This window comes from Aulonocara stuartgranti (genome assembly GCF_965226115.1).
Source record: "Aulonocara stuartgranti genome assembly, chromosome: 3".
Classification (NCBI taxonomy): domain Eukaryota; kingdom Metazoa; phylum Chordata; class Actinopteri; order Cichliformes; family Cichlidae; genus Aulonocara; species Aulonocara stuartgranti.
In genome coordinates, this window is record NC_138941.1 from 11,809,277 (window position 1) to 11,826,390 (window position 17,114).

General features: G+C 42.2%; 2 protein-coding genes across 2 annotated transcripts in view; both read left to right on the forward strand.

Annotated features, from left to right (window-relative positions):
* Positions 1-17,114, forward strand: part of LOC309702178 (uncharacterized protein) — a 240,971-nt gene that overhangs the window by 154,389 nt on the left and 69,468 nt on the right. The gene's annotated exons all lie outside the window — the stretch shown is intronic.
* LOC309702281 (uncharacterized protein) lies at positions 582-9,603 on the forward strand. The gene is made up of 4 exons (XM_082526880.1): positions 582-704; positions 4,084-4,189; positions 7,293-8,144; positions 8,470-9,603. The coding sequence occupies exons 2-4, from the start codon at positions 4,172-4,174 to the stop codon at positions 9,160-9,162; spliced, it is 1,563 nt and encodes a 520-aa protein (XP_082383006.1). The 5' UTR covers positions 582-704; positions 4,084-4,171; the 3' UTR covers positions 9,163-9,603.

Sequence of the window (17,114 nt, forward strand, 5' to 3'; positions counted from 1 at the left end):
ATGTTACTGGCTTGAACTGTGTGGAGGACGCACCAATATGGAGGTATGTGGTTTGCTGGGACTCTAGCAGCGTGCTAGTGAGCACAGGTGATATGTCTTCAGACTCTAGGCAACATATTGTTTTTGATATACTTCATTTACTGTATAGAATCAAACACAGAGGGATAGAAGTGGATTTCTTATGGCTCCCTGTGAATATCGGTGTTGATGCAATGAACAGGACGATAAGTTTAAAAAGGTGCAGCAAGAAGAAGTCGTGCAGGTTTGACTATAAAATACAGTGAAAGTGAGGTGAAGAGTATAATGAAGGTAAAGATGAAGGACGAGTGGCAGGCACACTGGGACAGAGACGGGAAAGGCAGATATTATTATACAGAAAACAGTCGTGTAGAAGAAGCTGCAGCAGAGACCAGGATGTAATCTGGAGAGTCAGAGTTGGTCACACAGGCTTGAATAGCACACTTAAAAAGGTAAACATGACACAGGAAGTGTGACTTCTGTGGACCAGAGGAGACGTTTGACGGGTTGTTAACGTAGTCAGGATGCTGGATGGAAACGCTGTGCCTGATAGGATGATTACAGGCTGGACTTTGTCTTCCTGTTACAGATGGATCCAGGCCCTGGATGACTGCTGGACACACATGACCCACACTAGGCTGCCTTCATCCATCCTTTCCTCCTTCACTGAGACTCAGAGTCAGCATGTATGTATTTATCAGTGATTTGAATCCTTTCATTACAGAGTGAAGTTAAAGTAGACGTGTGAACACACTAATAAACACAAAGGGACACAACTACTACTCCATGATGTAAAGCTGAAGTATTACACAGCTTTATGAACCTCCTGTTATCCTGGTAGACGAGTACAGCAATAAATCTTTTACTTGAACATCTTCTGGCTCCAATAAGCTTTGAAATGTGACCATGAAGTTAGAGACACACTGACTGAAACCCACAGCTGTGACTGTGGATCACATCCACACACAGTGTAGCTGCTGTCTCTGTGTGAGCCTTTGCACTGCTGCTCGCAGCACCGTTATATCACTCAGCGCTCGCTGCTGTTATTGAATCCACTTTTTACTGTCCGTGCAATCAAGCTCCTCTGCAGAGCTAGAAAATATCTTCGAACCAGTTTATGTGTTAGGGGATCCTTTGCAGCTGTGACTGTTGCCTCTGTTTTTGTCCTTTGGTTCCTGGGAGCCTTTTACATTTCCATCAGCAACAAATATCTGAACAGGCTTTATTGTAGGAAATACAGGATTAAATAGTTGTCATTATTTATTAGATGTTGTTAAAGATGATCCGATGCTTGTTTAGTTTAATGCTGTGGCTTCAGTCAGCATCACTGTGCTGTATAGTTTTATTTTTCTGATCCTTCTGTTAAAGTTGCTGAATAAAAGCTGGTTGGTCTGCACCTCACCGCTGCCTCGAGCCTCCTTCTTTAAAGCAGCAGAGGCTCTTCATTCAGGTATCACAGCTCGAGTTGTTCTGCAGGAGACCCAGAGTACTGTCCTTGGTCCATAATGACATTAACTTTGATTCATGTCAACATGAAGCCTGAACGTCTGTGATGAACACACTATCAGCATCACTGACATATTTCATCATTTAAAAACACTTCCTGTCACCGTGGTGGTTACAGTGACATCATGCAGTTTGTGCTTTGACCTCCAGAGGGCGACAAATCAGCACAGACAGAGAGCTCCATTCAAACTTTGCTGCCATCAGGAATAATTCTTCAAATATAATCATCAGTGTTTGAGCAGCTATGATATCAGGGACAATCTAGACATGTGTGACAATACTGAACATGTCACATGACACACCTCAAACATCATGTGATCCACTCTCAGTCTGCACTTTCAGTCATGACTTCATGAATTTATGATCAGTTTACTCCTGAAATATTCAAATGCTGCAGGGTGAAGAACAACAAAGTGCTGACACATGTTTGTGTTTCAAACAAGAAAACCAGCAGAAATAAATCATCTTTGAACAACATGACAGAGATTAGTGAGTTTCCAACTTGCACTTGAATGCAGCACAGACAGATTCTGATGTTCGTGGTTGTAAACGTGTCCTCAAACGCCGCTCTGACTCTTTCCTTCCTGCTCAAAGTTCCTCTTTTCTGAACTTGGTGTTTGTGCCTGACGCTGATCGTCTCCGTGTGGAGCTCCGTGTGAAGGTAACGTTAGCAGTGTGTAATGTTTCCTGGCTAACATCAGCTGTGTGCAGCTCAGTTCCAGCACAAATCTGCCGCTCCATAGTTCACGGTAACGGACTCATGAGGTCGACCGTTAAACGCTCTCCCGCCATTTTGTCTGTGTGCGCGGATGTGTACGTTTTTGTTACCACTGTCATCTCATCAATAGCCTATTTGTAAAAGATCTCTGTTCATAGTTTAGTTGGATTTTAAAACTCTGTAGTTGGACAGTTTTATTTTGGACTGATGCTAAAATTCTTGCTGATTGTTTCTGTCGAGGTTTTGTACTTGACATCCGCCATTTTGGATGTGATAAGCTGTAGAGAGTGCGTCCAAAAAGAGAAACCAGAAAGAGAACCTGTTTTATTAATAACCTCTTGCAAATAGAAGAATATGAAAAAAACAACAGCAAATAGGATAAAACCTTTAAATTACTTGAATTTTTAAAATCACCATCATCTGTTAACACAAATTTGATCATTTCAAATTTTTGTTTTCATTTTCTCTTCCCAGTTACTTCTTTCTCATTCTCTTCATTCTCCTTGTCACCTTACGTCTCACTCCTTAACTGAAGTTATAGTTCTAACATAAGAAGTCCCACCAACATCCTTTATTTAATCTCTGTGTTGTCACAGTTATTATCATCAGATCAGACATGAGACCCAGACAACAACATAAGTTTACAAGCTAACATCATGTCAGCTAACATTAGACGATAGCATCATAAACTTTAAATTACTTTGCCTCTGATCAACAGTTTGATTACATTCTCACATCACAGGTTTATTTGCTAAGTGTGAGTCCGCCCACATTAGATCCACTTTTCAGCAGGTGGAATAATTTGTAGTATATAGGTAATACATCAACAATGCTGCCGTGGCTAAGTTAGGAATATTTATAATGTCATTTCCAAAACTTGCATATGATCTGCAATTTGTAGCAGATCTACTGACTGTCACAGAGCAGCTGGAGCAGTCTCGAATGCAGGTCAGTCCACTGCTGCCCCCTGTGGCCAAGTGCCATAGCTACTGCTGGATGAACTCGTGACACATCTGCACCTGTTTCTATGAACACATTGAGTCTGAGTGGCTGCACTTACACTGGTGCATTCAAACATATTGAAAGATGGCAGCAATGTGGATTGTCAAGACTCAAACCAACCATTGAGCAAAGACAGCAGATCACTTGTTTCTGTTTGTTATACAGCCAGATTTACTCGTGACACACGTTGGGATATTGTGTTTGTTTTAAATGTTATATACCTGTGTGGTATGTGACTTGTGTTGCCATGACGCCAGGTCTCTCTTGGAAATGAGATTTTTAATCTCAATGAGATTTTTTTTTACCTGGATAAATAAAGGACTAATTTGTAACTTTCAGTGTTTTCCGGTCTTCCAAAAGAAAAAAAACCTTCAACTACATGACATGCAGTTGTGTATTTGTTTTCACCTTATCATACACTTGAAGTTTTACAAATCACCACTTCTTTAGTTAATATCATTTCAGTCTCAGACAACCTCGTTTCTCTTACAGAGGTTGAATGCACCTTCTGCGGATGGCGGTACCACACAGTGTGCGTGGACTTCCCCTGCACAGAAGGCAACTACAAATGCTGTGAATGCTAAATAAACAGAAACAAATGATCCCTGTTGTCTTTGCTTGATGATTGGTTTGAGTCTTGACAATCCACATTGCTGGCGTTGGATCTTTCAATGCCAGCAATGGCAGGTATCAGTGCTCAAACCTTTTGTGTTTGTTTCCAACAAGTTGCCCACCTCGGGAAACAAAAATGTGTTCTTTTACTTGTCAGATGAACATATGAGACACTTTGACTCTTCAGTGCAGTGTGGAGCCTAACAAAGATCTGTTTTGTGTCCCAGCTGATCAGCAGGAGGAGGAGAGTCTGACGGAGCAGCAGAGGAACATTTTCAGCTACTTGGACTCAGCTCAGCCACTACAGAGGAAACAATGAGCTCAACACAGAAGGTGACAGACAGAGCAGGACCATATGACCAAAGATATTTATCACCATATACATTTGAACATTTGCCATAACGATGTAGCTGACGATAGAATTGACACCAGACAAAATACTTTACAGCTGCACAACTTTATTAAAAACCCATCAATGTATTTTCACTGAAACAAGCAGCTGTTGTTTATGTGCATTAAAGTTATATAAAAATGTAACAGTGCAAATGCAAATTCCTCGCTGACAGTTTAACCAAAAGGCGTTTCCAGTGGAAACTGGCCGACACATCCTGAGCATAACCATGTATAATATCCACTAAACTTCAGAAGAGGTTATACAGTCGTGGCCAAAAGGTTTGAGAATTGCATAAATATTGGAACCTGGAGAAGTTGCTGCTTAAGTTTTTATAATAGCATTTTGCCTGCACTCCAGAATGTTATGAGGAGTGATCAGATGAACTGCATCGTCCTTCTTTGCCATGAAAACGAACTTAATCCCCAAAAAGCCTTACCGCTGCATTTCATTGCTGTCATCAAAGGACCTGCTGAGACCATTTCAGTGATCGTCTTCTTAACTCAGGTGAGAATGTTGGCGAGCACGAGGCTGGAGATCATCATGGCTGTATCCCGATTCAGGTTCTGCAGCTTTAAAGTCCTCAAGGGCCGCGTACTCAAAGACCGCTAAGGCCGAAGTGCGAGGCTCGTAGGCTCGTGAAATGGGACGTCTAGCCTCCGTCGCGCTGCCCAGGTTGCCTAGCAACCATGATACTACCAGCTGGAAACGTTTCATACAGCTTTGTTTGACAGAAATGAAGGAGAACATATTTAGTTCATTTGTTTCTACATGAGCTCTGTGTGATTTGATGAGTATCTGAGGCTGAGACCACAGGACTGTGAAACATGATTGTTGGGCTTCATTTCTGTGCTGAACAGTCGTTTAAGATTAGCTGTAAATAACAATTAGCTGATGTTGTTCATGAGACTAAAGTCATCTCACTGTGGTAATGTAAATATGATATGGCCAATATTATAGTTATTATATTAATCACTTCACTCACAGACAAGTATCTGTGACAGTGTGTATACAGATGTATCATATATAAGAGACAAATATTGTTCATTTAATATGTTGGTACTAAATGTGGCTCAATGCTTACATATATGTGTAAAAAGCAAATGTAGGAGCTGTGATAACTGTGTCTGATAGAATGAAGAGTAGACTGATATATGAAATATTCCTTTATTGGGTGAGAAAATCAGACCATGTCATAACTGCTTTAAGTCACACAGAATAGATATCAGAGCCTTAAACAGGCTGACGTCTGCTAAATGGGTCAAACTGGGCAGAAAGTCTACAAACACATAACATCCTTATAGAATATGATGTAACACTATAGATCAACTTACCTCAGAATATATTAAATTCAATTTTATTTATAAGGTTATAGGTTTTATAGGTTTTATGGAGATGCCATCCTTGTGTTTTAGTGGCAAATAAATTTGGCAGTCATCGGCATAACAATGAAATGAGATCCCATGCCTTCTAAGGATAGAACCCAGAGGCAATAGATACAGTGAAAAGAGCAGTGGCCCTAAAATTGAGCCCTGTGGGACGCCGCATGACAGAGAAGCAGAAGACGATTCGTAACCGAGAAGGCTGACAGAGAAATATTATTATTATTATTATTGATTGCTTATATTTGAACAATTGTGAAACCTCACTGTGGATGTAAGAGTGAAATTATGTGGATATCTTGAATCCACTTTATTGTGTAATATTTTATGTGAGTATTTGACGGAAGACGAGCAACATCTGTTGTGGAAGCTAACGGGGTTCCTTTAGAATAAACAAACATAGGATTTATTATCACTGAATAATTCTGTATAAATCTATACAAATTATAGAAATATGTAATAGGAAACAACAAAATAATCTAAATTATAAAATAGTGTGTGTGTGTGTGTGTGTGTGTGTGTGTGTGTGTGTGTGTGTGTGTGTGTGTACAATCAGGAGGGATGGGCATGATTTTAGTGTTTGAACAGTCATGAATAGGGATGGGTATCGTTTAGGTTTTATCCGATACCGGTGCCAAATCGGTACTTTTGAAACGGTGCCGGTGCTCAAACCGGTGCTCAAACCGGTGCTTAAAGAATGGAGAACACAAAATTGGTCCAAAAACCTCTCATGTTCAGCTGGTTTTATGTAAAAAGATAACAATGTTAGCCTTTTCTGCAGCTATGGGGCATATATGGTATCACTCTTAGCTGGAAGCAGTGCTTAAACAATGGAAAAAACACAAACTTTGTCCAAAAACCTCTCATGTTTAGCTGTTTCCCTCTTTTTCTTTGGTCATTTTAGCCTTTTTGGCCAGGGTGAAGGGAGCATCTGCCATCAAACAAGAAGACAGCCGCATGTAGCTATGATGATGTTTGCTAGTTCACCTTACATGCATTAATGTAATAACGTGGTTAGCCTACTCAACGTAAATTACACGCGAACAACAGAGAAGAACGGCTGCTGCTGCCATCAAATACGGCGCATTTCTCGGCTTTTAAAAAAAAACACGCTATGCATCGCCAGGTGTTTCATCGGATTTGAGGTGTTACCTCCTTTGACAGTATCACAGTATCAGCTTAAAGCACTTGTTGCAGGCTGCTGAGTTTGCATATTTTGCTGTGAAGTACAGCCAGACTTTTGACCGCTTCGCCTTGGGCATTTTTAATCTGTAGCTCTGCTCTAACAGAACGTACGTACCTGGCCCCGCCTACTATCCTCGGAAACGTAAAATGATTGGCTAGAAGTGTATCACAGCTCAGGAAAAAAAAAGCACCGAAATAAAGCACCGAAATGTGCGCTGCTTTTCGGTCTGGTTACTACCGTTTATGTCAGAACCGGTGCCATGACACCGGTACCCATCCCTAGTCATGAATTATCTTTAACAGCAGGTTGGATGTAATGTGTTAGAACTACCAGCAGGTGGGGATAAGAGACCTTTAAGGTGTTTGGTGCCACGCTCCACCTTCAGGTTTAAAACTAGTGTTAATGGAGTTTGAAGGTTGAGTTTGTTCCACGACTGCATTTCACTCACTGCCTCTGTTTGTATCTCTGTCACTGCAGGACCAACATGGAGCCAGAAGTCAGCGCTCTCAGGAGGCCGACAAACCTCACAGAAGAAAGGGAGAGAAAAAACACACCTGTGATGAGTGTGGGAAGGGTTTTACTGTGAGGGCTTCACTAAAACGGCATCAGGTCATCCACACTGGAGAGAGACCGTTCAGCTGTGACTTGTGTGGAAAGTCTTTTTCCTTGAAGGGTCACCTAAAAACACACCAACTCATCCACAGTGGAGTTAAAGCGTACAGCTGTGATCAGTGTGGCAGAGCTTTTACTCACAGTAGCCACTTACAGAGTCATCTAGTTACCCACTCTGGAATTAAGGCATACAGCTGTGATCAGTGTGGCAGAGCTTTTACTCACAGTAGCAACTTACAGAGTCATCTAGTTACCCACTCTGGAATTAAGGCATACAGCTGTGACGAGTGTGGCAGAGCTTTTACTCGCAGTAGCCACTTACAGAGTCATCTAGTTACCCACTCTGGAATTAAGGCATACAGCTGTGACGAGTGTGGGATGGAGTTTACTCTGAAGGCTTCACTAAAACAGCATCAGGTCATCCACACTGGAGAGAGACCGTTCAGCTGTGACTTGTGTGGAAATTCTTTTTCCAGGAAGGGTTCCCTAACAAGACACCAACTCACAGTTCACAGTGGAGTTAAAGCGTACAGCTGTGATCAGTGTGGCAAACAGTTTACAACAGACGCACACTTACAACAACACATGTTTACCCACACTGTGGAGAGACCTTATCGATGTGACCTGTGTGAGAAGACTTTTAAAGCTCCACATCACCTGAGACGACACCAACAGATCCACACCAGAAAGAGACTCTACAAGTGCAGCTACTGTGAGGTATGTATTTATATTGTTATCTTGTCATTTTAGCCTGACTGTTTGGAACAACTCTGCTCATTAAACTGTGTTAGCATGTTAGCAATTCTACTGCATGGAAAAGCAGCTCTGAGTGATTATTCAGATTTTCCTTTCAGTTATGATTTTAGTATTACTGTAGTATTATGGTGGTAGTATTGTAGTTATTGCAGCCCAGTAAACTGAGTGTGTTAACTGAAACAGTCAAATGTAGTTGGACGTTTGCAGAGATGCTCTTTATTTCAGGCGACGTTCAGGATACAAATGTTGAAGGACTGACTTACACTGTCTTTGTGTCTTTGTTTAGAAGCAGAGCGACACAGATGGATCCAGTTCTCAACCCTGTCATCACTGTGGTGGTGGGAAAGACTTTCATTGTGACCTCTGTGGAAAAACTTTCAGTCAGCAAAATACCCTAAAAGTACATCAACGTAGACACACTGGAGACAAACTGAAATACTGCAAAGAATGTGGGAGAAGCTTCACCACAACAAATCACTTAAAACAACATGAACTGATTCACAGTGGGGTTAAAAAGCACCTCTGTGATCAGTGTGGGTCATCCTTCACCACTGCAGGTCAGCTTAAATCACACAAACGAGTCCACACAGGAGAGAAACCACACAAGTGCAGACACTGTGAGAGAAGCTTCTCACAGTCAGGTCATCGTAACATTCATGAACGTACACACATGGAAGGAAACTACAGCTGTGACCAGTGTGACAAGAGCTTCAGGAATCTCAGTTCATACTCTGAACACAAACGATCCCACGTTACTAATAAACTGTTTCACTGTTACCAATGTGCCCAAACATTCACCTCATTGTCTGCTCTGTGCAAACATCAGCGCGATCACTCAGGGCTGAAATCACTCCCATCACTGGATCACAGTGAATCTGAAGACACAGAAAGATCCTCTGGTTTCTGTGTCAGACTCAAAAAGCTTGAGATCAGGCTCCACAGAGTTCAGATAGAATCATTTAAACTTGTGTTGAACTGAACTGGTTGTTGGGCTGAACTTCTACATAATACAGATCTACATGGGATCTTCTTTTCTGTTTTTTACTGAGTCAGTTTTGTCCTTTTTTCTCTGTCCTGGTTTTGCTCATCTGTAAATGATTGAAACTCAGTCAAATAGTTCATTGTTCTCCAGCAAAACGTTTTGGAAACTCATGTTTAACCTTTAAAACTCTGACATGTTTTAGCACACAAGGCTTCATCGGGGAGTTCACTCATGATTGGACCATGAGAACAAAGGTTTTTAGTTCTTTCAAAGAGAGTCTTGGAGATGTTTGATGTTTCTGTTTTTCTGAAACCACCTGAAAGAAAAACTATTTTTCTTGCTTTATGTAGTGTGGAAGTTTTTAATGTTTCTTCATCTGTGATGTTCTTGAATGTGTTCACGTGAAGATGGTACAAATAAACTGTCCTTTCAGCTTTAGCTCCTAATTTATTCATTATTTATGGATGTGGCACAGCAGCCGTCTCTTGATTAACACATGGAGGGCTCAGGATCTAATGGTGTCGTCTCCCTAATTTGCCCACTCAGTAAATCTCACTCATGGCCAAGAAATTGAAATAAACCTTGTTTCCCTGCTGGATAGTGATCCACTGTAACTCTGCTCCTCCTTCCTGTTTAGGATTTCTGTGGCTGAAGTAAAATTCCCTCCATCCATCACTTATCCCAGCTAACCCAAAGTGAAATAAAGTTTTGCTCGTCTTAAAAAAGCATTACAATAATGGGCATTACCAATGCAAACTGAATGATACAGAAGATGAAAGAAGAGACTTTGATCAGTTAATAAAGCTCATGATCTGGATTCATTGTGGCTGCTACACAGATACTTCTGGGTCACTTCTCTCAGTTAGGAACCTTCCTCACCAAACTGACTGTTGGACCACACCCCTGGTTTCATGAGAAATTGTTTCAGCCATAATTTCTCTTCCTGTATTTCAGAGTAAAGACTGAAGTGACAAATGGAAGCATGTTTAAAAAACACAATGTGAGAGAGACGTTGAGGTCCTTAGAAGTTACCCTGGGTTTTTCTGTCACCCTGCTAGATGTTACACACCTTGTTATTGGACTGATTTCTACTGCTGGACTACTCCTGCGGAGAGTAACAATACTCTTACTAATTAGCTCCCTTTCACAGCTTTGGGGATATTTATTTTTGTGTTTGCAGCGCTGTGAGCCAGAACAGCGAGAGAAAAATCTGCAACAGCGACGAGCCGAATGCTTACGTGAATCGCAGCAGCTGCTCATGTGCTACGCTGAATTAGAGGATATCTTTGCTCTGGATTTCTATTTCTACTTTTTCATTTCTATATGATTCTTCTTGCATCTAAACAAAGATGATTCAATTTGCTAAATGTTGATGGCTCTTCGTGCTCAGGTGTAAATGAGACGTAATATTTGCTCTTGGTTTGGTTCTCCTGTACAGAACCTTGCAGTACAACAGAAACCTAAAAACATTATTTGTAGTTGTTATTCTTAGTTGTTCTGCTGCCTAAATACCACAGGGTCTGATTATGAAGTTATTGAGCTGCACATACGTTACGACCTGCTTAAGTTCGAGGTCACATCGTCTGTAGAGCAGCTGGAACATAATGAAGTCTACAAGGTTAAAGTTTTCTGTTGGGTCTGTGTTTCCACAAGCCCCGCTAATTCTAGAGACTTATTCATCATGAAGAAAACAAGACAGTCGATCGATCGATTACTTGCGCAAGGGAGGCCTCTCATCTGTGTCTAGCACGACAATGACCCCGATGATGGCCTCCTCTCGCTTCCTTTTATTGACAAACTTCAAACAATAGTTTACAAAACACCTCCCCTTGCAACCCCCTTTGGTTACAAAGACAAGTCACTGTATGTAAATGTATACCGTATTTTCACGACCATAAGGCGCACTTAAAAGTCTTAGATTTTCTTCAAAAAGTACGGCGCGCCCTATAACGCAGTGCGCCCTGTGTGTTGTAAGGAGGACGTAGTAGAGAACACCATGAGAACGCTAAAGGGTGAAGTGTGTGCGTTGACTTTATCGCACATACCTGTATAAAAGAACAGGTATGCAGAACATCGTTGTTTTAACAACCCTGAAAATGGCAAAGAGACACGCTTACGAAGCACAGTTTAAACTGAAGGCCATCAGCTACGCGGAGGAACATGGAAATCGAGCAGCGGCGAGAGAATTTAAGGTTAATGAATCGATGGTTCGCAAGTGGAGGAAGCTGGAAAACAAGCTCCGACAGGTCAAGAAAACGCAGCTGAGTTTCCGCGGACATAAGGCGAGGTGGCCCGAGTTGGAGGAAAGACTCGAGCGGTGGATCATCGAGCAAAGAACGAGCGGGAGAAGCGTTTCGACGGTCACCATTCGGCTAAAAGCAGTTTCACTAGCTGAAGAGATGAACATTGAACATTTCCAAGGAGGCCCGTCTTGGTGCTTTCGTTTTATGAAACGGTGCCATTTTTCCATCCGGACCAGGACTACGGTAGCGCAGCAACTTCCAGCGGATTATAAGGAAAAGCTGGCCATCTTCTGCTCCTACTGCAGCAAACACATCGGCGACAAACACATCCAGCCCAGCCACATCACAAACATGGACGAGGTCCCGCTCACTTTCGACATCCCGGTGAGTCACACTGTGGAGAAGAAGGGGACCAGCACGGTAGCGATACGCACAACGGGGTATGAAAAGTCTTTTTTTACTGTTGTGCTTGGCTGCCATGCTAATGGACAGAAACTGCCGCCTATGGTGATTTTTAAGCGAAAGACTTTGCCTAAAGAGAAGTTTCCAGCAGGAATCATCATTAAGGCAAATGAAAAGGGCTGGATGGATGAGGAAATGATGAAAGAGTGGCTGAGGGAGGTGTATGTAAGGAGACCAGGTGGTTTTTTCCACGCATCACCATCGCTCTTAATCTGTGACTCTATGCGTGCCCACCTCACAGCCGATGTGAAAAAACTAGTGAAACAAATGAACTGTGAGCTTGCTGTCATTCCGGGAGGCCTGACAAAGGAACTCCAACTGCTGGACATCGGTGTTCAAAGTAAGGCTGCGAGCGGCCTGGGAGCAATGGATGACCGATGGAGACCACAGTTTCACCAAGAGTGGAAGGCAGCGCCGGGCGAGTTACGCCACAATTTGCCAATGGATTGTAGATGCTTGGGCTAACATGTCTGCTGGCTCTGTTGTTCGAGCTTTCGCAAAAGCCGGCATCATTTCCGAGGAGCCGCACGGCACGGAAAGTGACTCTGACGGTGAAGAAAGTGAACCTGGCATGTTTGATGGAGATTTAGCGCAGCTGTTCAATTCAGACACAGAGGATGAGGACTTCGATGGGTTTGATGATAAAAATGTGAGTACCAAACTTTGTTTTGCTCCTGCTTTATTTTTAAATACGCACACTTGTATGCTTGTGTGTTGTTGATGATGACGATTACTGGTAATAGAAATGTGAGTAAGGTACCGAACTCAGGTTTGCTCCCGCTTTATTTTTAAATACGCATACGGTACTTGTATGCGCCCTATAATCCAGTGCGCCTTATGTCTGTGTTAAATACAGTAAAGGCACACATAACTGAGACTGCGCCTTTTAGTACAGTGCGTCTTATGGTCGTGAAAATACGGTATATGTGTGAACTTCTGTAAGAATGTGTGTGTGTGTGTTATGTGAGAATTTGTGTGTGTGTGTGTGTGTGTGTGTGTGTGTGTGTGAATCAACCTTCCATTCAGGTTCAGAGCAGTTGAAAAGTTGGCAGTGTTCCCGGATGTGTTGCTAAGGCAACCAAACAAACGGTCTCGCTCTCAGTGATGCTATAGGGCCACAGTCCAGAAGAACGTGTAGCCAGTGGCATCACAAGCATAACCATTGGTCTCGTTGTTTATGTGAGCGGTTGTGTTCTTAAACTGCCACCAGTAGTTGTTGAAAACCCATGCTGGTACTGGGTGTGGTTTGCTCTGTTCCAGTGCGCTCCCTGTCATCCCACTCAGGGTCCACAGGCACAAGAAGATGCACAGCACATTCCCAGCCATTCTGATGAGTACCTGTGGCTCAGTTAGTTTCTTCACCGGATTGAGACGAGGGGCCCTGGAGGCTCCCCCCCCCCCCCCCCCCCCCCCCCCCTTTGTACCCTGTCTTCCTGGCACTTACTCCGAGCTGGCCTGGATGTGTGTCACCTTCTTGCAGTGCGCTTGATGTATCCAAATGTTTCTTCCGGCAATCTTCACTGCTGTGGTCGTCGTCAGCAGCATCCGATATGGACCTTCCCATCGTGGATTGGACCAGCACTTCCTCTCCATGGCCTTATCAACATCCAATCTCCAGACTTCAGACTCTGCTCCTGCAGAGAAACAGAATCATCTGGCAGATCATTTGTTCTCATGACTACTTTACTTTTAAACATTTCAAGCATCTAATCTGCTAATATGCTCTCTCTTCTGCTCTTCTATCATCACTACAGAAGACTGGAACTCTAAATGCTCTAACATGTGTAATCTCAAAGAGTCAGACCATTCTCTGTTGGAGTAATCCTCATGTACTTATTCTATACAGTCTAACCATGTCCTGCCTGTCTTCCTAAATCTTAACTTTACTGTTCCATTAGTTCTCTCTGCCTGCAAAAAGTTTTTTTTTTAAAGTATTTAATAATCCTAAAGTATAAACTAATTCTAGAGTGAGTATAACGACTGCTCGTCTCCCTCCTGTTGAGACATGGTATAGCCCATGGCTCAAAATAGCAGCAGTCTTATACAAATTATTAGGCAGTATTGGTTTATCACACAGATAATAAACACCATCCTGCAAGCTCGCTCCTTCTGTAAGTCACAACTGTTTTCCTGCAGTAGGTGAGTGGGCCTATATGTCTGCTGATGTTGTACTGCTAAAATGTTAACACCATGTTTAACTACTGCTGCCTCCTTTGTGATCATATCTGCAAAAACTTTCCCTAATGCAACTGGATCTTTCCCTCACATGTGTGCTGCACATTTACAAAACGGCAATTCTACTGGGTAATAACACTGCCTCCAGCAGATTTTGCAAGAGTTTGGTGTGTCCTGCAGGTTTCCCTGTCGAAGTTGTCACACCTCCTCTCACTCACTGCACTACAAAGAAATGTACAGTAGCAAATGCATACTGCCTATCAGTGTATATTGTCTCTCTACAGCTTTACACGCTTCCGTTAAAGCTAGCATCTCTGCTGCTCAAGCAAACATGAAACATGCTAGTTGTCCTACACAGATAACTCTCTCTCACTGTCTGCTACAGTAAAACCTGTTCTAGTCTGTCCCTCTGCTGTTGTAAAACTCAAACCATCAACAAACCAAACCTTTCCCTCAACAAGTGGCACATCTATTAAGTCATCCCTCAGCTTACACTTCTTCTCCTCGCGCTCTCTACTCTCATGAGAAGTGCCCTCCTCCGTTGGCAAAAAGGGTTTGACAGATTCAGAATTGTGCACCACTTTATGGTAATATGTGTGGTTGTGAGAGTAACAGTAACATTAAAGACAAGTGTCTTGTAGGTGACAGAAATGTAAGTTTAGTCTGCAGTAGTAAACATCTACCTTGTGTGGAACTAACAATGTCAAAAGGTGAAATAAACTATTGAAACATTGTACAGCTTAAACTGCTGCACATACTGATCTCACGCATGGAGGTAAAGCACGAGCAACTAGAGCTAATCTTTTAGGATAGTAAGTTACTGGCTTCACTTGTGGAAAAAGTGCTGTTAGTTATTTTACAGTCACCTGGCATTTGTGCTGTTCACAGAACCACAAGTCCATCGTTGGACCTCCTCTGCGCTGTCACTTTTTGGAGCTTGGCACGCTCCCTCAGGTTCCATTTTCCAACGCTGCTGAAGATTTAAGGCAGAGCACGTCGTACACCTTAGTTGTCTTCCTTAACGTCAACGTCGAAACTCTTTCATCTTATTTAAGATTTGCTGTGCAAAGTCTCCTCGTGACGATCCTTTGGAAGCCCAGTAGCACAGCTCTCTGTGCTGAAGGTGATCTCTGATCCTCCTGAAGACTCTCTCCAGGCCTCAGCTTCCATCTTATGGGCGATCCTCTCAGTCACTCCTTCTCGTCATGGCACCTCACAACATCTACAAATTGAAAAATGACACTGCTCTCGCCACACGGCTTTTGCCACGTGTCAACTTCCCAATGAGACATGTACAAGAATGTTGCACAGTCTCCCTAAAACAATCTCCAGGGTTTGTCCCTTGGAGCAGCTTCACTCCAAGCTGTAACCCTGTGTAAAAACATTAGTCAGCACTTAAATGTTCAGCTTGTTTAGCTCCCAGCTCCTGTATCCTAGAAGACAAAGTCTTAAATTTAAAACAACTTCACATTTGCAACCAACTGTAGATCATAAGAGTAGTAAAGTATTCAGCATCACAGAGACAAGTATCATTGCAGGTTTATTTGAAACTCATTAAACTCCTACTTTTCCCATAATTTGTTCCAAATTATTTAACATCTCAACGTCATTCCACATTGTAATCAGTGACTTCCCTTAAGTTTGTCACTCACCATGAGCCCAACAGTGTGGTCAGATAATGAGCTCTATGTAACTATTCTGTAACCACTGCACATCTGTTCAATTGTCACTTGTCTGTCTGTGCTGAATCCTTTACAAGCACTCTTAAAGAAAAACAAACATCAGCCAAACACACGGTTCATCCTGGTTGTCAGGTGTCGGCCATCCAGATTCCAGAGGAGCTGTGAAAAGTCGTAAAGTTAACACTCGCTGTGGAAAAAGTAACAATGGTCTCATCACAGTATGTCTCACACTGCATTAATTTCTCCCCTGTAACATTCACATTTTCTCCAACATTCTCTCAACAACACAGTGCAATTTCATCATCAACATATAGCCTGTAACTACAGTTTCCTTCATACAAAATCTCAGTAATCCTGTGGTAGAGAAACATCATTAAGTTGTGTCCTGCTATAAATCACATGATCAAATCACATGATTAACCATCGGCTGTAAAAAGAAATGTAAATGTTAGCGCTGCGCAGGTGTATACACTCTTTCTCACAGTAATCTCTGTGAGCAACACAAGGTAGTGAATGGTACCTGGTAAATTCACAGACAGAGAATTGAAACTAAAAAGGTTAAATTTTCAGAGTTCACATAGTCATGTGACCCAAGTTTCCTCCTGTGGTCTCCTTCTGCTCCTGCAACAGAGACACACACAGAGATACATCCACACCTTTGTCAGGTGGGGGTTAACTTCACACAATGGTGTTGAGTCAGTCAGTCTTGTCAGCTTTTGTCAGTCAGTCAGTTTACCATTTATTTTAAAATTCTTACTCATTCACTCAGTGATTCCTTCTTTTGCTGATTGTGGAAATTATCGTCGCATTCGTTTCCACGCTCAGCAAAACGACATCATTTCAAAAAGAAAAAGAATTTAGACTGGATTTCCTCGTTGAATCCTTTTGGACAGGAACTTGTTTCCTGATTGTCCCAAATAAGTGGCTTTCTCCTGAGCCCATTTTAATTTTGGAGAAGCTCACTTTGCAACAGTTTTCTCGACGACGCTTCGATTCTAATCATGCAGATCTGCTCAAACAGAGATCATCAAACAAAACTTTCAGTGCACCATGAAAGTAACAAAATAAAAGAAAGAAAATAAAGGAAATCAAAGGAAAGAAAGGCCTTGTTTAAGTCATGACACGTGTTCTTCATGCCAGGGGGATAAATCGTAACAACCCAATTGGCAGGTTCAACTTTAGTAATAAAAGACAAATCAACAGCCAGTTTAATCTCAAACATTCATCCAATCAGCCATACACACAACATACAGCATAACCCTGTTGTCTTAGCACATAATAAGTTTCTTCTCATGTAACTAATATGCATGTAGGGTTGGTATAGTTAATGCATCTTCAGTATGTTTTTGTGTTCATCTCTCATCACACTTCCATTATTCTCATCACT

What these genes read in the sequence shown, in the direction of transcription:
- LOC309702281 (XM_082526880.1), top strand. An exon ending in ACAAGTGCAGCTACTGTGAG is followed by an intron (nt 8,145 to 8,469) that starts GTATGTATTTAT and finishes GTCTTTGTTTAG; the next exon opens with AAGCAGAGCGACACAGATGG.